Source organism: Hemibagrus wyckioides, linkage group LG07 (genome assembly GCF_019097595.1).
Source record: "Hemibagrus wyckioides isolate EC202008001 linkage group LG07, SWU_Hwy_1.0, whole genome shotgun sequence".
NCBI lineage: Eukaryota > Metazoa > Chordata > Actinopteri > Siluriformes > Bagridae > Hemibagrus > Hemibagrus wyckioides.
The window spans coordinates 9,317,748-9,341,245 of NC_080716.1; the positions used below are offsets into that span (position 1 = coordinate 9,317,748).

The following is a 23,498-nucleotide window of genomic DNA, read 5'->3' on the forward strand; positions in this document are numbered from 1 at the left end:
AGAGAGAGAGAGAGAGACAGAAAGAGAGAGACAGAAAGAGAGAGAGAGAGAATGAGAATGAGAAAGAGAGAGTGAGAAAGAGAGAGAAAGAGACAGAAAGAGGGAGTGACAGAGACACAGAAAGAGAGCGAGAGAGAGAGTGAAAGACACACACAAAGAGAGACTGAGAGAGAGAGGAGAGACAGATAACTTCACTCTCTTTATAAGTTAATAAGACATAAAATATGATCCATCACGTTCAGCAGCAAAGTGAAATGTTCTCTGTCCTGAAGCGTATGATTTAAAAGAACAGCTTTCATAGCACTGACCCAGCGAATCCTTTCAGAAATGCTTCACAGTAAGCTAACCGTAATAATGACTTGCTTGCTTTTGCTACACTTTTTATTTGCTACACAAATTATTTCTGGTTTTTATTTCTGACATTTTGTAAACATCTCCTCCACCAAGTCCCTTTGAATGGGTTGTTACTATAGAAACGATAACGTGTCAGAACGAGCGATTTGCCTTGCAGCCAGCACCTTCGGACCTTCTACAGAGCTGTCTTAGAACCTGGATATTCAATAGAACTATAATATTCAACAATTTTGCTCTTGTGGACGCTGAAATTTTGCATTCTAGCTAGGAAGAGGTTCTTCTAGAAATACGTATTTTGCTGACAGTAAAATGCTGTCCACTGGAAATTTGCACAACTAAATATTTATCATAATGCAAGATCATAAAGATAAAAGTAAATCAGAGACAAAGGGTTTGCTCATTTTTGTGATATGAAAATGTTATATATAAATGCAACTGTGCACTTGGCAGTCGTCTGAATGCTGTGTGTGTGTGTGTGTGTGTGTGTGTGTGTGTGACAGCTCAAGATGGACTGTCTGCAACTCATGTGACATGCAATCCCAGCCAAATTCAGCCAGCAGGCACAGAGAGAGAGAGAGAGAGAGAGAGAGAGAGAGAGAGAGACAGAGTAAGAAAGAGAGAGAGACAGAGTAGGAGAGAGAGAGAGAGAGAGAGAGAGAGAGAGAGACAGAGAGACATAGAGAGACAGAGAGGGGGGGCAGGAGAGAGAGAGAGAGAGAGAGAGACATCTAAATGTGCCTTTTACATAATGCCATGATCTTCACAGCAAACAGTCAGATCCCACTGCAGTCTGGCTCAGCAGGTCTAACACAGAAATACACCACTTTTTAGCCAGTAGAACAAAAACGCGTTAAAAACTACAGATGGATACTGACAGGTTGGTGGTTTGGATCCAAAGATTCCTGGAAACACTTACATAAGAGTAAACCAAAGACACATACAAGCTTCATGTCATTTTTTCATAACATTTCATCATGTCTCTACAGACAATGCACGCATTTCTGAAATGTGAGACTATGTATTCCAAATGTGTCCTGATTATTTTGTCTCTAGCAGAAAGATCTGAAAGATAAAGAAGAATATAATCATCCAACCATCACTGATTTCCCTAAAATTCAGAAGTCAAAAGAAAAATGGTTCCTAACTCATCCGAAGTACAACACACTCCTTCCTAAAGTGAATATTTAAATACGTAGGTAAATGTACTCCTCACTAACTTCATCATTTGGGTAAAATTTACATTTATATTTATTCATTAGTCAAAACATAATCCAAACACAGAGCTGAGCAGCTAGATCAATTGTCTCTAAAACACCATTCTATTCAACGACAATATTAAATCCAGATTAATCCATGCTGCTCTACAAAACAAACCAAAACCACAGCTTATGCTGGATACAAAAAACCCACAGACTCAGACACTAAGACACAGGAAGTTCACAAAAAGAAAAGAAAACGTGATGTTATGCAATATCATGTCCAAGCTGTAGAGTGATAGTTGGCAATCTTGCAGCTGGTGAATGGCTGGCTTTGTGGCAGCGTAGCCGTGGGAGGCCACTATCGCTTCCCTCCTCCATCAGTAACACCACTCTCACTGCTTTACGCTCCAAGAGTGTTAATCTCACCATCTTAAGAATCAATCCAATACTTTCCAAATGCTTTCGACGTGCCGCAATAGAAACAGACACGGACTTTCTTAAGAGGTATTGCGACCGGATGCACTTCCTTTTCAAAATCGCCAGTATTAAAGTTCCAGTCTTGGTTAATCTAAAGCTGATTAAATGCAGATGGTGTTAAAATTTGCAAGTGAGTTACATCTGCTTCAATCACAGATCGCTTACTGAGAGACGAAATCGATTTTCGGCCAGACCGCAATGACGAGGAAACCTGTTAAAGCAACGCTGCCAACATTGAGCTTTATTCAGTTGAGGATTTAATACTGAAAATTGTGCATGTTGGTACTGTGATGTCTGTGAACACCTCATGGGAGGGGTGTAGTCATGTCATTGTCTCCCGCTTATCGGATGCCCGGACTTCCCTCTCCCTAGCCACTTCCTCCAACTCTCCTGGGGGAATTCCAAGGCGTTCCCAGGTCAGCCGAGAGACATAGTTACTCCAGCGTGTCCTGGGTCTTCCCCGGGGTCTCTTCCCCGTAGGGCATGCCCAGAACACCTCCCCTGGGAGACGTCCAGGAGGCATCCGAAACAGATGCCCAAGCCACCTCAACTGGCCCCTTTCGATTTGGAGGAGCAGCGGCTCTACTCCAAGCTCCTCCCGGGTGACAGAGCTCCTTACTCCTTACCTTATCTCTAAGGGAACGCCCCGCCACCTTACGAAGGAAACTCATTTCGGCCGCCTGTATCTGCGATCTTGTCCTTTCAGTCGTGACCCAAAGCTCATGACCATAAGTAAGAGTAGGAACGTAGATTGACTGATAAAGATTAACTGATCTTTCACCACAACAGACCAGTACATAGACCGCATTGCTGCTGCACCAATCCGTCTGTCAATCTCATACTCCATCCTTCCCTCACTCGTAAACAAAACCCCGAGATACTTGAACTCCTCCACTTGAGGGAGGAACACCCCTCCAAACTGTCCTAATAGTGCTTTATGTATATATACGTAAAGATCAATTATACACGATATTACTCATTTATACATTTATAATCACACCATGATGAGGATGGCTTCCCTTTTGAGTCCAGATATAGTCTCAGGGAGATTTATTTTACGTTGCTTCTGGCTTGTTCATTAGAAATAAATGTGAATAAAACTTTTTAATTTTTATTCGGATTTCTTGTGACACTGTCCATTGTTAAAAGCGCTATACAAATAAAAAAGAATTAAATTTATTGACTTTATTATACACACATCAAAAAAGTTTACACTTCTGTACATGTGCAAAGGAAATACACCCATCACCACGGAAACCAAGTCTGCCTTATTGTGCTTGATTCCAAGGGCAAGACTTGGAGCGTCTTCCTGCTGTATCCTTCATCCTCATCTACTTCCAAGTCACGAAGGGAACTTGACAAGGGTGTTAAATATTGTATTAGAATGCAGATTTGCCTTGACTGGCTACAGGCCCAAAAAAAAAGTCCACACAAAAGCTTTCAAACTGTAGTTCATATGTAACACATGATCTCTTAAGGCTTACTAGCTTCATCACTCTGAATGCGGGAAGGATATTACGTTTTTTTTTATTTTTGCTTTTGGTGCGAGTCTTCACGCTGTGGGTTTCTCTGACCGTTGCATAAGACGGCAAATGTTTCACATGACAGACACAGGGAGGAAGGAACACGGAATAAGGGTTAGTTCTAAAATAAAACTTTGCAGAATAAACATTTGTTCTATGCTCTAACGACTTTGCTTATCTTTTCCCTATATCAAATACACACAAAGGACTGCAACAGTTAAAATGGCCAGAGGTCCCTATAGATAACTCAAGCACTAGTCCCTGAAGCAGCTGCACTGTTTCTAGTTATTTATTTGTTTTTAGTTTGAACATCAAATCAGAATAATTTGAAGATATACACTAGAGCCCAGATTATACAGAGATTAGAGATTGTGGTGGAAAACAGATTAAGGCTTTATATAATCTGTGTGTGTGTGTGTTGGAAATTTATGGCTGGGTGAGCTGAGTGCTCCGTCTGGTTTGAATGGTTATGCAACCAGTTTGTTTCCTGTCACCTTGCACTTGGGGTAAAAATCAAATGTACAACCCAGCATTTGGACACACACACAGGAACACAGGCACACACACACGTACACACACACACACAATAACAATAATCTGTCTGACCCTTGTGAGCCAAATCAACCATGTGATTGAGGGACTTTGGCCAGCTGTAATCAGATCGAGATGCTTTTGATGGAAAAGGCCCTGTGTGTTACTACTAGAGTAAACACACTGATTGTCGTCGATCAGATTAGCCTTTGTGCTACTGTGTTTTGTTGGCCAGATACAAGTTTCCTGAAGTTTTATGAGTCAGCTTTTCATCTGACCAAAACGATTTGATTTCATCAGCTGAGAGATGCCACAGTCATGCTGTCATCGAAAGGCAATTCCACTTTGCTCACACACAACAGTGATTTCATGCCACCTACGGTGTCATCCAGCTGACTGTTTTTCTCTGGAACTTATGAATGGAAGAGCTACTCAAGCAAAAAAGCAGATTACCCGGACGCAGTAATCCGTCCACTTCAAACAAAAGCATGCCCCCCCACTGGCTTACTTATGATCTAAACTTCAATGTGCTTCTCTGAATAAACTTCACAGTTTATTCAGAGAACATATAAAAAAAATTATGACTTGCACTTAACTCTGCACAGAGAAAACTGTGGACTTTAAAAAAATTATAATGATGATAACAATAATAATAATAATAATAATAATAGCTGTTGTTGTTAGTAGTAGTTCACTTATTTGAAGAAAATAATTATATTGTATTATTATTACAATTATTATTATTATATAAAACAACAACAATAATGATACTACTACTACTACTACTACTAATAATAATAATTATTATTTTTCTTATTATTTTTCTTCTTATTATTAATTATTATTATTGTTGTTGATGATGCAGTCTTCATCTTCTTCCTCTTCTTAATTTCCATGTGATACTATGCATTTTGTTAGAACTATAATTTTTTAGAAGTATTCCCCCATAACTACCCCTACCCTAGTGTAGTAGGAGGGCAGAGACAAAGGATCTAGTTCCAGTCTACGGAAGAGTTTGAATAATGCAGACACACACACACACACACTATAACACAGCTGAACTGACTTTATTTTCAGAGCTCCATTCAGTCACGGAGACTTTATCCTTCAAATGAACAGCTCTCTTCCACACACTACTACCACTTCTCAAACCCTAACTGAAGTATAAAAATAATAATAAAAAAAATTATACCAAAAAATAAATCTTACAACAGCTTCATGTGAATGTAGCTTTCACTTCCCCCAATTTTTCTTTCTTCCTTAGAGCTTGGAATGCTATAAAAGTGTTGGTTTTACTGGATCACTCTCAACATCTGCATAACTTCTTGCACATTCTTGGAAATAACTTGCAAAACAGATACTGTTTATTTCCAGAGATTTCCTGGTTGAAATATATTAAGGGTAAGGATTGAAAGTAAACTGAGGTATGCATGTGAAACAAGGATGTAGGCCGGAACCTGCGCACCTGAAATCCTACTTTGGCTTGTTCGTTGATTCATTCATCACCACTTCACCAGGACCAAAATGACCTGGACAAGGTCATTACAGAGGGAGTAGTAAATGAGAACAAGATGACCATACAGGGGAAGCCTAGAGGTTCAGAAATGGATGTTGGAATGTAGGAAGCCATTCAACTAACCTCGTCATTCATCGATTATATTACTCATACATCAGTCGACTGACAGGTTGTTCCACCTGCAAGCTCTTGAAATGAAATGTCACGCCAGCAATTATTCACTTTAAGCCTATTCCCTCTGAGAAATTTCATAGTTGGGTTAAATGGGAGCCATTATGTGAATCGACAGTGTACACACAGGTTACACCTCCTCTCACACAACGCATCTAAAATTCAGCCACCACATTTATGTAGTGACAAAATGAGATGTTTAGCAGCATGAGTAAAAGTGATGAATATTTCCACGCACTATTCGCATTCTCTTGTTTCAGTTCTTAAACGATCCGGTCGAACAGCGATGGCACAGCGCCAGAGAAAATCTCCACCATATGAGAGCAGGACACCCGAATCAATAAGCAGTGCAGGGTTCAACACGACACCCTTCTGTCTCGGGAAACTGTTTGCTTTGAAGACGATCTGAATGAAAAGGATATAAATAGATACTTTTTTTTCTACATAAAACAAATGTAACAGAATACTTCAACAGTCTTTAACCATCTGCTACTTTTTAAACATTAAACGTACTAAACAAATTACAGATTTAACTCCGTGACATCTTTTACCTCCGAGTGATATCCCCCAATATGTTCATGTGCCAATTCCAGCCACCATCTGTGCTATCACACAGCAACCAAAACAGAGGAGAGTGAAGTCTCATGTGCTTCCTCTGAGACATATAAATCTAAATACTGCAGCTTTTCAGGACTATTCTCACGGTCAAGCATAACACAACAAATAACCCGGAGGAAAGCGGTGTCTACCCTCTTCCACATGCATGGCTCACATATGCTGATGACTGACTAATATCCCTGTGACTGATAGGTTAGAGAATGAGAGAGAGAGAAAGAGAGAGAGAGAGAGAGAGAGAGAGATCCCTCTCAAGTAGAAAGCATGGCCAGTTTTGCTCATTTGAGGCACTGTTAAGGGCTCATAACACATTGGTTCACTGATGACTCAATTTCTGGCAACAAGACAACATACTCGCATTGGAAACTGGCTTTATCAGCAACAGGCAGGACTGATATCTTTCTGACATTTTTCCTGTTGTTAATTTTTTTTTTTTTAATATATATATTTTTTTCCTTTAAATCATTAAACACTTAATTTACCCTTAAAATTTACCCTTTAAAAATTAAACACTATCAGGGTATCTGCAGGTTTCTAAGAGTTAGATTTAAGACTTTTTAAGACCTTTTTAATACCATGCAGAATGAAATTTAAGACCAAGAGGGTCTTTTTCAGCAGCTTCAAGAGTGTCATAAGATGCCGTTCCTGGATTTGCTATCTTCTTTTTCCTAACTGCATCCATGTACATGGTCACTGATGGCCAGACCTCCAAAGCTCTCTACACGACTGGTAGATTTTCTGTCCACAGAACGGAAGTGGAAATTTTGGGCATTTGGTTAGAGCAGTGAAATCCTCCCTCCTAGCTGGTGCATTGGAAAGAGTATGTGCAAGGCCCTCAGAACCTTCTCCAGGTGCCAAATGGAGAAGCCATGTTTGCAGGCATTGTGTAGGGTGTGGAGGCCACAGCTCCCCACCACAATTAGCTGTGTGCCACCAAACTGCTCATGATGCTCCTGTTGCAGGAGTTATAAAAACCTCCAATTGACATTTAGTACATCCATAGAAAGAGAGTGTAACTTTTTCAAGTCGAACTGCAGTGCACATTCCTAGAAAAAAAGTAAATAAATAAGAGGAAAAAATAAAAGTGTTGCGATGGAGCCAAGCGTTGCTCTGGTGTCTGCTGGAGCAGAAGTCGTGGTGCTTGAACTTGAAGCTGATGCAGACGCTGGTGTTCGGGATGCAGCGGCGCTCTGTAATAGGCTTAATGATGTGAGCGCGACGGAGCAGAACTGAGAAATGCCAGGTTCTGACAGGTTTCTGCAACCGCTTTGTGTTTTTCACACTGCATGTGGGTCTCCAATGCTTGAATCCCCATTGTTCTAAGTTTTACATTTTTTTTTTTTTTTTTGCACAGCCTACACCGGGCCCCGAACACGTAAAATTTGATTTACATTTCCCCAAGGTATTTTAGTTGGTTCCGCCTGTTTCGTTCTGCGTAACAAATGAACGAAAAGATTTCAAATCGATTTCAAAACGAAAAAAATAAAATCCTTTGAATGTGAATTTAAGACATTTTAATGCCAATTAAGGCACCCTGAATATTAAAAGTCGTTGGACTCAAACAAACTGCATACAGAATGTCAAATTCAGTTAAACGTAAGTAATCATTTGGAAGCTACACCAATAATAACAAGCTACTTATATTTGTAAATGAAGTTACTAAGAGTTTGTCCACCATTTCTATTTTTTTTTTTTTTTTTGAGCTGAGAGGCTTGTGGGATTTTTTTTTTGGGAGCGAATGTTCCAGTGCATGAAAAAGATTTTGTGGGACTGAGAGAGACAGAGAGACAGAGAGAGAGAGAGAGAGAGAGAGAGAGAGGGAGGGAGGGAGAGACCTTAAAATATCCGTCTCCTTGATCAGTGCCCTGACTACTGAACTAGGATCTGATTGAAACACAGCCTTAGACTCACAGCTACAGAAGGCTGAGGCATCACTGGGATTTGCACCTCTGATCTCTGGATGATAGTGAAGGCTTGATCTAGTACAAAGTGTGAGACTTGAATAGAATGAAATGCATTTTAAGCAGTATTTTTATTTTTTTTTTTTAAATAAAAAAGTCTACAGGAGGATTGGGTCTAACTATGAAACCATGACACAGCGACACCCCCAATAGAAATTATAAACTGTATCCTTAAGATATCCTCAGACTAATCTGATCTAGGGAGCACATTGTGTACTCATAACAACCCCTCGTTCCTAGAATCTGGGCAAGGCAACATGCAGCAGGAGGGTGAGGAATACCAGATGGATGGCTTCATGCTGTAAGGCCAATGGCTCTCGCTGGCTTTCCTTTAGCCTGGCTGTGGGCCAAGGTGCACTTTCCCCTCACATCTGACTGAAACAAACTCGCTGACCAAAAGATAAAACATGTTTAAGATAAGCAGGGGTTCTTTCATAGTCAAACTGTAACAACCACAATGAGGGTGATATCTGTACTGAGTAATCTGTAATCCGACTGACATGTTCCTCCAGAATGAAAAAGTACATCATATGAAGAAAGAAGATACACTAAGTAACATCTTAATGCTACAGTCAGGCTTTTATTTTCGTCGATTTTTCTAGATTTTACAAAGTAAAAAACAAAACAAAACAAATAAACCCCAATAAAATAAATGATATTCATTCTGTTATTAAGGTCATTGATGATCATTCTCAATACTCATTCCATTTCTCCCAGTATGTTAGAAATAAATCCTCAAAATAAAATGATACATGCTAGAATACACATGCTACACACACACTATAATGCACACATTCCTCAACACTGTATATTGTGTATATTGTTCTCTAGGCACAGTGTTAAGAAATCCCTTGGAATTCCATATCCCAAAACACAACCCTATTCCAGAAAGGTAAGATTTTCTCTTCAGAAAATATGACGTCTACATGCCCACACATCCTCCAGCATGGTTGTGGTGTGAATAGTAGTTTACTTTTAATTTAAGGGGGACGTACCAGAGGAGAAATTTGATTGGATTTATACTCGTATTCTTTCCAGGCTATAAATTAATCCAATTCTTCTGTGTCTCTATTTGATCTTAAATTTTAAATGAAAGAAACAGGCTCTACACAGCGTCGCGTCTTTCACGTAACAGTAAAAGAGCACGTGTTAATGAGCATGCGTTGATAATTCAGCAGGGGGGTTTCCACCGAAAGGTGCAAAGTACAGAGCAGAGTCGATTCATTCGAACACATTCTGCAGCCAACCGAGTGATTTATGAAGCTGGTAGTTTAAATATGGTCAAAGAGCAGGCATTAAAATTTGGTTTAACCTGGTCAATGTCTAGTAAATCAATCAAAAATGTCACTTTAGTCCAAAATAAAGCCTGTTACTCAAAACCCACTGCTTAATATTACTGCGGTGAAGTTGAATTTATATCCCGTATTAACCTCATCCACACTCTTAATCCTGTACTGTATTTTAAAACAGTTTATTTTCCTTCCTACACAAGTTCACACGGACTCTTCTGGGAATCTTTCGGAGAACCGAACTCGCCACGGCTATCGAGAACAATTAGCACAAATTACCCGAATCAACTACGCGTACAGCCGATCTGATTGCACAAGAACTTCTTTTATTAAACAAGGGTCATAATGTAACGTAATCTGCATCTGGCATCACTCGTATTAAGTTATTAAGTACGATATCCTAATCAACAGGAGGTATTCTGGAAAGGCACTGTTGAAAAGAGAGAGAGAGAGAGAGAGAGAGAGAGAGAGAGAAAGAAAAAAGCTGTAAGTTTGTTCTGAGAAGTTGCTGGACGAGATCCTGTTTTCCATTCTCAGCAAACTGTACGAATAATGAGCAGCATGTTAAAAACACAAGTGATTCTAACAGCATGGCAGTTATTTCAGTGTGCGGCAAAGCAACAGCAAGTCAAGTAGAAAAGCTCTGACATTTCCTGGTGCTGTCGTCAACTTAGCAGCTCTGCATTATGTCTAATTAGTAATCGGGTGTAAATTCAGAGAGTGCAGGCTGGGTTCAGGCCGAGAATAGTGCAGCTGCAGGACCTACATCTACAATGTAAACAACCATCAGCTTAACTGCCACTAAATAAAGACACCCCCAATTCCCAATAGCCTTCTCTGGCTTTGCCTTATACTTGCTCACACACACACGCTCACACAAACACTCACAGACACATGCTCTCACACACACACGCTCACAGACACATGCTCACACACACACGCTCATGCTAACACACACACTCACAGACACACACACACACACTCACAGACACATGCTCACACACACATGCATGCTCTTACAAACAAATACACAAACACACACACACTCTCACATTCATTCACTTTTCACACACATTCACTCACTCTCTTACACACACACACTCGCTCACTGTCTGTAGCACACTTTTCACACACTCACTCACTGTCTCACACACACACTCGCTCTTGCACACAAATACACACATGCACACACTCTCTCACGCTCATTCACTTTTCACACACACTCACTGTCTCACACACACACATTCGCTCAACATTTCCTCCATGCACTCGCTCACTGTCTCATACACTCGCTCTCACACACAGTTCTCACACACACTCGCTCACACACACAGTTCTGTTTTTCAGCTTGTCCGCCTCCAGTCAATACAGTAAGCCTTTTGGATTGAAGTGCTGCCTTTGGGGGAGATCTTCCGTGCCAGATCTTCTGTTTCAGGTATGCGAAGCTGCACGTGAGAACAATAGAGGATCTACTCAAGGTTAAAAGCAGTGTGTGTGTGTGTGTGTCCTTATGAAGACAAGTTAATGCAAGACTTCTCCAAGCATTGTGCGACATTCCAGGAAACGTTGAGTAACCTCACTGAATTCATCACATTCATGCTATAGGCAAAAAACCTCACCTGAGAAAACACCTCACACATTTTTCATTCCGTTTCTTCATTTGCTCATGACATCCGGCGTCTCTAAATTATAACACTGTGTTTGATTAGAGCTAGTAGCCTCCTTAACTCATCTGCTCAGGGTATTCTCCTCAACTACAAGTTTCCTTCCAGTTAACAAAGTGACATCAAACCATCATGGCTGCTCACAGCATTACAAAGTAAGACTTCTTACCTTTAAATGAGATATTGTGCATTTTTTGGGGGGAAAACTACTTGAAGTAGTTAAATTGCAAGCACAGGATTCTTCTTTTAAACTCCTACCAGTGAAGACTCGTATGTAATTACCTTCTCTGGGCTGAATGTAAATGTGTTGTGAGGATGCCATAAATGTGCATAAAATCTCGAGGTATTGCAGTGTTCATTTCTGTTGATGGCAGTATCCTGGAAGGACTGACAAGTTAGTGTTTGATGAGGAAAATTTCGAATGTGCTGGAGGTCATTTGTACTTCTGAGGTAACTCAAATACAGAATGAACATCAGTCCTGGTTTACATTATGTTCCAATTGAAAGAAACTGAAATTGAACTTGTATTACTGAATGATTTGAAATACATAGAGATGTTTAGATACATTTTCAGTCACTGCTTTGTCTTGGCCAAGGCTGATCCGGAGCCTCTCCCGAGAATGCCAGGAGACAGGACTACACCATGGATGGGACGCTAGTCAATTGTTGTGCACCATACACGCACTCATTTGTAGTCATTGTACACTTTGAGGCGATAAAGACTAACTACCCAGGAACACTCGAGCTGTAATGCAATAACACACACTATGAAAATCCCAAACGCTATAAAATCAGTGAAAGCAATGGGCAGCTATAAAGGGCACAACATTTGCTAGCATATATTATCGCACAGGTTATAGTAGATTTATGATCTACGTGACCGGTCAAACAGTGCCAAGGCCACTCCGTTGGCAGCCTGTTGACAATTTACAAAGATACCACGCATGGTTCAACGTGTACTACTGTATGTGTGTATGTGTTAGTGTGTAAAAGAGAGGGTGTGAAGACAAAGAGAGATTTAGTGAGCAGAGACCAAGATAGACAATAGAGACAAAGGTGAAAGGATAAGAGAGAAAAAGAGAGGGAGAGCGAGAGAGATTTTGTGCGTACAAAGGATAAAAAAAAAAAAGACATACAAAGAGAGAGAGGGGGAGAGAATGAGCAGTGAGTTTTGGTAACACTAGACAGATAAAAGAGGGAGAGAGACTGAGTTTAACAAGATATAGAGAGGAGAGAGGTAAAGGTTTAGTCGGGTGAGAGCAAGAGAATTAGACACAAACAGAGACAAGATCAAAGAGAAAAAAAACAGAGTGAATGAATCAGACAGAGTAAAGACCCAGAGACAAAGACAGATGTGCCTGCTTCGCACAATCATCAAGCTTATGTGTTCTCAGCAGCCAGTGTGTGTGTGTCTGCATGTCCATACACAATACAAAGGTAGGCCCAATTATGCTAACAGTTAAGCAAAGTGACCGCTTCAGGTTAAATCTAACCACGTCCAAAAGCAGTCCTGAAGAACCAAGGACTCACTTCCTTTAGCCCGGAATATCTCTGTACACACTTTACTGCATGATCCCATTGTTTTCCCTGTGCTGCTGCTGTCCTTGACAAAGTGATCACAGCTGACCTTTGTTTAGCATTTGACAATCATCTCTTTCTCACTGGGCAAGCTGCAAAAAAAAAAAGTTGCTACATTACGGCTGTATAACGACTGCATTATCGTGGTTGACCTTCTTCAGAATCTTCAATCATTCAGTTTCTTCAGAATCATCTGCTGCTTCTGTCAACGCTAGATGTGGATAATCAGATAAGTGGGAGTTCATTGGTTAATACGTTGGACTACTGATGAGAAGTCATGATGAGTTCCAATCTGCTACTCTTGGACTCTTGAACAAGGCCTTGTCTAGCTCAGATTTATGAATGAGATAAATGTCTGGATAAGAGCGACGCAATTGTAGATAAGATAAAAGAGAAAAACATCGTAGTCACACAATGTCATGTTCAATTATACCTCAAGACTGTAGTCTAAACTCTGCTACTGACTCAGCAATAAACCATCAAATCTGCATGTAGGAGGTAAAGCAGTGGCATGGGGAAAGAATCATTTTTTTTTAAAGATCTGTTCTGCAGTCTAGCTCCACCATCACCACCCCCCAGACAACAATGTCATTTCAGAGCTTTCGATGCTAAAGTGACACGACCTTCAGTTTTTACTAATCTATAACTTTTAAAGCCTTGGGGAATATTTCACAAGGGATGCTAATGTTAAACCCAGTTTAGTTACTATGCCAAAATATGCTAGCTCCTTGCCAGGCTTGAGGATTGAAGCTTAGCTTAGCTTCAGCCTCATGATGTCATAGATCTGCCAACAACGTTTTACCATGGTACTGTCAAACAAATTGCTGCCAGTCTAGTGTATTTTATTACACCTTGTAGCCTAACAAGCTTTTTTTAAAGAATAAATAAATAAATAGACAGGTCTAAAGCATCAATTTTTTGAATACCTGTACATTACTAAGATCCACTAGGTGAATGAAATGACAAACCATCTCCGATGGGTAAATAGCTTGTGGCTAAGGGAGCACATAATATATAGTGTGCAATGCTTTTATACTAGTCTCAAGACTGGATCATTTACAGATTGCATCAAGGCGAAAATTGCCTTAGCGATTCATTAACACGGGGAAGATTAAAGAATACAGAAATAAAATGAGAAAAATTGTGCTGACCCATACATCAGACACGTGTTATAAAAATAGCTACATGTCTGAAAACTCTCATATCCTCTGTTATAAGGCGATAATTAAATTTTAAACAAGCAGATCATTAATAAACCTGCCTAGAGGTCTATTAGGACACAAGTGTATTTTGCACCAATATACAGTGAGGAGCACGGGTAGAGAGGCAAAAACAATTCCCAATGATCATGTTTGGAAATTTACAGCAATATACTGAGGTCAGTGAGTTGGCAAATCTACAATTAGATGCTATCTCAATGCCAATATGGGAGAAGAAAGACTTCATCTGGCCACAGATATTTAATAAATGGCTGGCATTTGGTTTGCTGAACACCGGAACTGGACCTTAGGTAGGTGGGTAGGTAGGTAGATTAGACTGAAAAGAGCTTTTTAGTCAATGTGGACTTAGTCCTCCAGATAAGAACCTTATCCCTAGTGTTAAGCATGCGGGAGGGTGTGTGATGTGAGATGTTTTTTCCTTCAAAGGCCCCCGAGAACCTTGTTAAGATACAGGACATCATGGACTCCATGAAGATTGAGCTCCTATCAAGAAAGCGGTAGATCAGTGACTATTGATAGTAAGGATGTGAGCTCAAATCCCAGGACCAACTAACTGCCACTGATGAGCCCTTAACTACTTAGTATAATAATAAATAAATAAATAAATGCCACAAAAATATACCAGGAGGTTACAAATGGGTCATGGTTGGATCTTCCAATAAACCAAAAGATCGTTTGAGAGCACTAATAAAAAATACCACTTTGCATTAATTTCTAATTTAATACAACCATATTCATTACAAATTATATTACTGACAGCAACTGGAACGAAAAATAATTTTTTTTAAATGTAATTGCTGTAATAACAGAGTGCACTGGAGCTGCCATGGGCGCCACACGTTTGTTCCACTTATGATCCACTTTATCAATGTTTTTCTGAACACATGCTTCAGCAGAAGAGATTAGACATTTTGTACAAAGCTGTTAACATGGTCAAGATCATAAATTTGTTCATATTTTAAACAGGGACGTAGAAATAGTGCAGAATATGAATATTAAATATTCAAGACAATGAACCTTCTGTGTATTTCCAATCTGAAATGAAAGCAAAATCCATTATTATTGTTATAATTATATAACCATCTGCGGTTAGTTCTAGCTACAGTTGTAAACTTAGATCTTTCTTTTTTAATATGATCCTTTCTACACAAAGTCTGTGTTTTTGACCACTGGAAACGATGACACCTTCAAGTTTTCATCATTTTACACATGCGTGGGGAAAAAAAAAAGTATGTTTTTGGAGATCGCTGACGTCTCAGAAACACCCAGTCGCATGCCTCTTACAGTTTTGCATGCTATGAATGTGCTTGGACTCTGTTTATCACAGCTGCTGATCAGATTAGTTAGTTCATGGTCTGAAATGTCTTATTTCATAAAGTTTTTCTATAATTTAATTTGCCTTTGTTGTATTACTACACCCTTGTGCGATGCCAGACAATGATACATGCTGTGCTGCTCCTGAATCCTCACCCAAGTGTAATCTTGATCATCAGTTCTACCTCACCCTCAGACCACAAATACGGATTGTTTTGTTTGTTATCTTAGAACTTTTAGCCGAGCGCAGCTGTGACCAGGACACGCTAATTACTGAAGATGAATGAATGCACAAGCTTTTGGCCGTATTCAGTGTTTTCTTAACCTCCACAGCTGAATACATAAACTGTATTCTTGAAGCATTTGAAATAACAGTGTATGACAAACTATAACCATTTAATTGGCTAGCTGTAATGAAAGATATACTCATAACTTGGCTATAGTGCTGTGCTCTTCTACTACATAGAACGCTGGTACGTGTTTTATGTCGACGTAGCTCCTGAAGTATGCAGCTTTGTGAATCCCTGGGGTTAATTATACTGTGACACTGGATGAAAGGTGAGCTACAACACACAGCCTCTACATATCACAGTCAGACGTAAGGCAGCTAAGCAGTGTTTATGAAACAACAGTTATTTTCTTTGCAAAATTGGTCTTTTTGCTGAATATGTGCTCTGACAGAAGTGATCTAGGGACTATATACCAGCTCAGTTCGTACCACATTCAAACAAAAGGGGATGTGGTAGCTTAGTGGTTAAGGTGTTGGACTAATGATTGGAAGGTGAGTTTGAATCCCAGGTTCACCAAGCTGCCAGTGCTGGGCCCCTTAATCCTTAATTGCTCAGTTGTTGAATGAATTAAATTGTAAGTCGCTCTGGATAAGGGCGTCTGCCAAATGTAAATGTAAAAAAGTGGTGGTTTACATATAAAGCATTAGTTTGCATATAAAATCAAGCGCATTCTCAGGACAAAACCGCACCTCTTAAGGATCTACGGTCTCTTGGTTGAGGTCTATAATTAGCATGGGAAGTTCTAGCAGAGCTATGATCACACCTTTAATTGAACTTTAATGTGCCACTTCACAGAACCGTTTCCACACTTTCAACAATTAAAGCAGGAAGGAAGAGTTTATGTTTACACAAGCCAGGTTTCAGTACTCAAGGCAACTGATTCTGGGATTGATTCTGTGAGAAACACATTACAAACAGAAGCAGTCACGCTACAGGAAGAGACACTGCGAGTCATTGTTTAATGCAGATGAAAGCTTGGAAGACTCATCACTGAGTGATGTCTCAGGAAGTTTTAAAATACTTGTGTTAAAATGGCACTGGGAAAGAGTGACCGGAACAGAACAAGTGACAGAATAAATAAACAATATGCCTCAATAATGCTTTCATGTTTGTAATAAGAATAATTTAGTACAGAGTTCCCAAAAAGTTTACAAGCCAGTGAGAGAAAAACTACTCACACTTAATTTTGTGTTTATTATTTACGACATTCACTATGATCTACATGCTCATCTTTGTGCTTTTTGCGCTCCCTCAGATGCTCTATCACGTTCTTAGCTCTACATATTCCCACTGATTCTGACTTTTTGGATGCGCTGTACATCCATTTAAAGCATCTAGTCTTATTTAATGACGCGAAAGTAAGCATTCTCCTAGAAAACAGAATGAGTCCCTGCGGCAAATCACTTTTTTCAAATCCTGGGTTGTAGTTGCTATAATTCTGCCTAAAATCAGAGACTTGTTTCATTTTATTTGATACTGCTTCACAGGTAAGACTTAGGCTAATATTTACTGTTTATTGCTTTTATGCTGTTTCTTTTTAGCCAACCACTCAGCCACTAATGCCTCTCTATCCACCATAAAGAAAATACTAAAACTGCTCCTGATAACTAATCAAACACTTTCAATAAGAGCAGCAGCCACTGAGACTGGAGGAAGAAACAGATTTTGCTTTGGCTCCTGGTAGCGGGAAAAATGATGCAGGTGCTGAAAAAGAGAATCGTAAAACCAGTGATAAAGGGCTACTGATGGAACATCAGCAGGCTAGCGCTATATACGTAGAATGATGTCGTTATGTTATACACTCTGAAAACACTCGTGCACGTGCATCAGAGCAAGTGAGGCTGACGCAATTGTGTGTGCCACTGGCTCTCCTGTTTATGTGGAGCAAATAATTAAATTGAAGTACTGAACGCTCACGCTCACACACACACACCTCCCTCACATTCCTCTAATTATAGGTCTTATAGCTGTAGTTTACAGGAAAGCGCTAGGGGAGAACATGCCGGCACAAGCCCACTCCATAACACCCAGAGGAAAACAGTACACTGAGAAAAATAGTGTAACTGATCTACACAACACTAGAAATGCCAATCTTCATCAGCGGTAGTCCATTAGTTACGCACTGAATCAACAACAAAAAAAAATACAGTGTTAAATGAACTCTTATGCTATGTTCTCATATATAGCGACTCGAAGAGACCAGAGAGCATTTCATTTCAATGACAGCCGACATGAGCGATAGTTGGTGACTAGATGTGGGCGTGTCCAGTGACGAGACAAACTTGAGAAAACTTTACTGAAATATGAAGCAACTCTATGTAGCGACTACCTATGGGAGTGAAGACAGTGAAAAGCACACTCTAATTTCATCTTGTATGATATGATGCGCATATACATATACATATATACATATATATATATATATATATATATATATTAACCAAAGCTAAAGTAGCCCCTAGGGGTGTATTAGTGAGTGCATGACTTGTGTCCCTAGGGTGTATTCCTGTCTCATGATAGGTTGCGACAGGCTCCGGATACATCTCAACCCTGACCAGGATGAAGCAGTTGCTAATAAATTAAACAAGAAATTTCTTACAAGATCTGGAACTCTTAAGTATTATTCATTCACCCTTATTGGTTGTACAGTTTTTATGGAAGCTACAGACCCTGAGAAAGCCTTGAAGAATCCAGAGCATATGTATACATTTGCTTTACCATATCATATAACTTTGCAAGAAAAGAAAACTTGCATGTATTGATTTAATTATTGATTTGAGCCACAAACAAGGAATCCTGAACACTTAATTAAATAAAACCATTAGGACAGAAACAGATGTTCACCAAAGCTTGTTTTCAATTCCATCCTCATTCAATTCAAAGCACAGGAAATACGCAGCAATTCTGACTTGCATGTTGCAGCTCGAGCTCTACACATAACGACGCAGATATGTTCACATCTCAGAGACAATGCAACACCTAATCAACATGCAAGGCACATGTTTTCATAAAGCATACACAGACGTTCTTCATTCTAAAACAAAGTAAAAGATATGATCCTTAATGCCGCTCAATTTCCTACAGTATCCACCTTGTTGTTTGACCTGCTGATAGACATCCTTTCTACCTGAACAGACAGATGCAGCAGAGCTTTAGTCTGTCCTGCTCCCTCACCACCTTATCTGTACACTCTGCTCAAACAAATCAGGTTCAAAGGCTTCGAATTTCATGTGAATACCACCAACACCATTGTAGTTCTCGTAAATCACTAACTGGTGAACCAAGTCTCAACAGCAAACTTTAAACAGTAAAGTAACCAAGTATATTTTAAGTCTCCACTACGCTGTTTTGTCACTGGAAAATGGGAAGTGAAAAAATCCCTTATGTTTGAGAGCCTGTTACATAGCAGCTATAACTTTCAGTGTGGCAAACAGCTGCTAACCTCTCCCAGGTGCAATGAATATACTGCAATAAACAACAAATTAACACATGAATTCCTACGCTAATTACAAATCCTCTATCCCTAGAAATGTTGCATTCACACATACAAACACTGGCAGTGATGGAGCTCATTCATTTTCAGTCAGAGCTGGAAACCATTGGCGAACTGAGAATATTTTAACTAAATATGGAGCAACTTGATGCAGTGCCTATCATTGGGATTGAAGTTGCCTTTTTTGTGAATTTTTTTAAACTTTTTTTCGTCCCTGGACATGCCCACATCCAGTTGATACTGGTCATGTGGCAGGAAGTCACCAGCTCTCATAGAAACTGAATGGACTTTGGTCACGTTGCCGCTGCCAGTGGCTGTATATGTGAACATAGCATTACAGGGACAATGACCACCTCCTTCGTAGTTTATGATTGTGACATGGTCAATTTAGTCCGGAAAACTGGACAATTTGAGTAAACGTACACTGATCAGGCATATCATTATATTATAGGCAGCAAGTGAACATTTTGTCCTCAAAGTTGATGTGTTAGAAGCAGGAAAAATGGACAAGTGTAAGGACGACTGGATCAGAGCATCTCCAAAACTACTCTTGTGGGGTGTTCCCGGTCTGCAGTGGTCAGTATCTATCAAAAGTGGTCCAAGGAAGGAACAGTGGTGAACCGGCAGCAGGGTCATGGGCGGCCAAGGCTTATTGATGTATGTGGGGAGTGAAGGCTGGCCCGTGTGATCCGATCCAACAGACGAGCTACTGTTGCTCAAATTGCTGAAGAAGTTAATGGTGGTTCTAATAGAAAGGTGTGAGAATACACAGTACATGGGTCAGGGCTGTTTTGGCAGCAAAGGGGGGACCAACACAATATTAGGTAGGTGGTCATAATGTTATGCCTTGATCTGTGTATTTTGGATTCATTAGATTTTTCCCCCCATCAACAACACTGCCTTACTGAATAAAAGAAATTGACAATTTTAAAAAAAACTACGACTTTAATTGTACCGCTTGCTGCAGGTGTCAAATGCTATAGCGTAGGCACACCTCCAAGAGTCGGAGACCATAAAATATATGAGTTGTAGGTTAAGTACGACACTATCGTGACGTTCAAGTGCGCTCACTTTGTAATTTCAGACAGGTCTTGAACGCAGCATGATAAACCCTGCCATAAACTCTGTTAACGCAGCCCTAGTCTTTCTCCAGCTGTGAGAGCACTCTGTGTGTGTGTGTATCTGTAAAGTGTGAACGCGTGTAGACAGAGATAAGGTTTCAGTGCTTTGTAGCTACCACTTATCGCAAAGTGGAGGTCAGTAAAGCCAAAGTCGGGGGTGGGTCTCAAGTTAACACCCGGCAACTAAAAACTCCACACCCACGTTATCACCTTGCGCATGCGCAGAAGTCTAATTAACCTAGGTCGGGGTGAGTATAAACTCACGCCTGTTTGGTTTTTTTTTTGCGTTTAAAAAAGAAATAAACATAAGGTAGATCATATTGTCTCAGGGGACGTGTTTGCACAAGTGGTTCCAAGTTAATGACCAGTCCTGTTGCGCGGGTTGTTGCTATAATATTAATTACAATCCAAGATGCACTCCTTTTTTTAAGTGTTTTTTTTTTTTGGCAGGGGGTGGTGAAGATGTAGGCCATGTTTAACTATTCTTACTGCTGGTGTGGGTCTGTAGTGAATGTAATCACATAATCAGATGGAGGAGAAATCCGCCGGTAGATTAGTGCACGGCGGAGTGAACGCAGCCTACCTGCTCCTTACGCTTCTGCCAGCGGCCACACGGGCTCTCCTCCAGGATCTCGCTCTCATCCTCGCTCTCCTCTTCCTTTCCTCCAGACTCCGAGATTCTCTCTGGGACCGACATGGTCATTTTACGCCTTGAATTCCCCCCTCCTCCTCCTCCTCTTCCTCCTCCTCCTCCTCTTCTTCTTGCTGGATCTGTCTACAGCCCGAACTACGCACACGCGATTTGTAGCGAAACTGTACTCCTGGTTATTGAACTACGCTACACTGTTGATCATCGTGACCAATGCAATTTGCAAAATGATGTCCGAGATATGCAAAGAACAAGGTGAGAGGAAAAATAAATAAATCAAGCCAAACTCAGTGTGCAGAATGCAGTTGCGCGCGACAGACAGCAGATCCAGATCGCAGGCAGGCAGAACAGCTCGGCTACGGTGATGGTGTGTGAGGAAAGCGCATATATATATTCCCTCGTTCCCCTCATCCTCGTCATGAACGTGTGAGACGTGTGTGAGCTACTGGATGGCAGATAACCTCCTCCCCCCTACCACCCAAAACACACACCCCCACTTTAACAGGCTACAAGCATCGTTTTGTCCCGTCAGCTCTTCAGACCGTGTACGAGTGCTTTCAGAATTTCCTCTTTTTAAAAATTGCTACCGTAAATCTCTCACAAGAGGCGCAGTGTGTGTGTGTGTGTGTGTACGCCTGCCTGCCTGCCTGTGAGTGAGACCATGAGAGCGCGCGCGCACGCACGTGTGTGTTTCAAAATCGTAAATGTCGCAGTTCGTGCTTCCTGTTAAAGTACAGCTGATTTATTTCCACATATTGTTTTCGTTTTCAGGAGTCCTGTATCATAATAAAAATAAAAGTCATACAAATGCTATTTTTTTCTTAGCTTCACTTAGCTTTACTGAACCACTCGGCTCATCGAGTCGACTCTTTCTGGTGAACCGACTCGCACATATGAGCTATTTTTATTCTTTTTCAACCCTTTTCTGCGTGGCAGTAATGCACCACTCAACATTAACATTGTGACAGAATATATACATAAAATATATGCTGCACTAGAAATTATATATATATATAATATTTAATCTAAAATATATATATAAAAGACGCTTAAAATCTCAACATGTTGTAGTAAATAAATACTAATATAACCAATTACAGAGAAGCTACAAATAATAGAGAAAAAGGAAGTCTCAATGAAAATATTTAAAAATCAGTGCCATGTTTAGTCACAGAAGCAGCAAACATTTCTTAAGCTGATTTCTTCTGATTTTTCTTAGGATTTTAATTCATTAAAGATTAACGCAAATAGTGGTTAAACATTTACATTTGTGCATTGTGGTTTACATCTTTGTTGGGGAATTTCCTTTTTGCACATAATTTTAATCTGGACCTGTGCATACTGCATTAAACCTCACTCCATGCCCTGGTCTAGTTCAGTCTGCATAGTCAGTACAGTCACTGTATTAGTCTCTAGAGTCTAGACATTTTATGATAAGCTCTAGTCAGTGGTGAGCAAATGGAAAAACAAATAATCCAGAGAGTTGTGCATAGAGTCTAATATCATGCGACATAGGTCTAAAGAGATTTAGGGTTTACTGATTATTACAATCACCAATAAATCCATACTGAGATGGGTTTGTGATTTATTGATTGATTTATTCATATCAGTAAATGTGTTTCTGACATTTGAGAACTTTATCAGATGCTTTCGGAAAAGCAACAATGACTATAAGTAAGAAGGGGGTGGCTTGATGTTTAGCATTAAGATAAGATAAGATAAGATAGAACTTTATTAATCCTGTAGGAAATTACACCACCTGAGTTGAGGGATGATTCTCACCTGTGTCTGTGGAGTTTGCATGTTCTCCTCATGCTGCTTATGGGGTTTCCTCTGGGTACTCCAGTTTCCTCCCGAAGTCCAAAGAAATACATTGTAGACATACTGGCATCTCTAACTTGTTTGCAGTGTATGAAGTAGTGTGTGATTGTGCACTGTTGACTCGATACACCCTAACTGAGTCCTGTGGCATAGGCTCCAGGGTCTTTCTGACTCTGTGTTAAATATGCAATATGGAAAATAACTATAAATGACAATAAATAGCAGTAAAACTTTAAACCTTCATACAAATGAACCTTTGCTGATTAAAAAATCTTTAGCGCCCTCTGCTGTCCAAAACTGTTCCCTACAACAATATTATCAGAAAACGGAATACGCCTTTAGTATTATGTCAAAACACGTTAGATTGATTTATAAAACAAAAATATTATACCTATAAATATTATACATATCCAATGGAAATTATTGTTTTATTTCTTCTTATCTCTGATAATTGTTAATAAAAGCTCTTTATAATACATGAAAAAAGCCCTCAGTGTTAAAATTTGGCTCCGTCCTATACTAGATTACCGTATTTACAATAGATAGTGTGCTACTTAAATACCTAATATTTCCTATACGTTAGTGGGCGGTTTGGACTTTCCAAAAAAAGAAGGATATACGGTCTTTGTTTAAGAGCCAGCGAAACTGAGCCTCCCCTCATTCCTGCTCGCTGATTGGTCCGCTGAAAAGCCTTCATTATATCCGAGGCCAC

The 23,498-nt window shown here is 39.9% G+C and overlaps 1 protein-coding gene across 1 annotated transcript in view; it reads right to left on the reverse strand.

The window, feature by feature from the left end:
• Window positions 1-21,564, reverse strand: part of nrbp2a (nuclear receptor binding protein 2a) — a 41,918-nt gene extending 20,354 nt beyond the window's left edge. Inside the window, exon 1 of the mRNA XM_058395443.1 lies at window positions 20,900-21,564. Within this exon, the coding sequence (XP_058251426.1) occupies window positions 20,900-21,019 (120 nt within the window). The 5' untranslated portion in view covers window positions 21,020-21,564. The remainder of the gene's footprint in view (window positions 1-20,899) is intronic.
• Window positions 21,565-23,498: the final 1,934 nt, after the last annotated feature.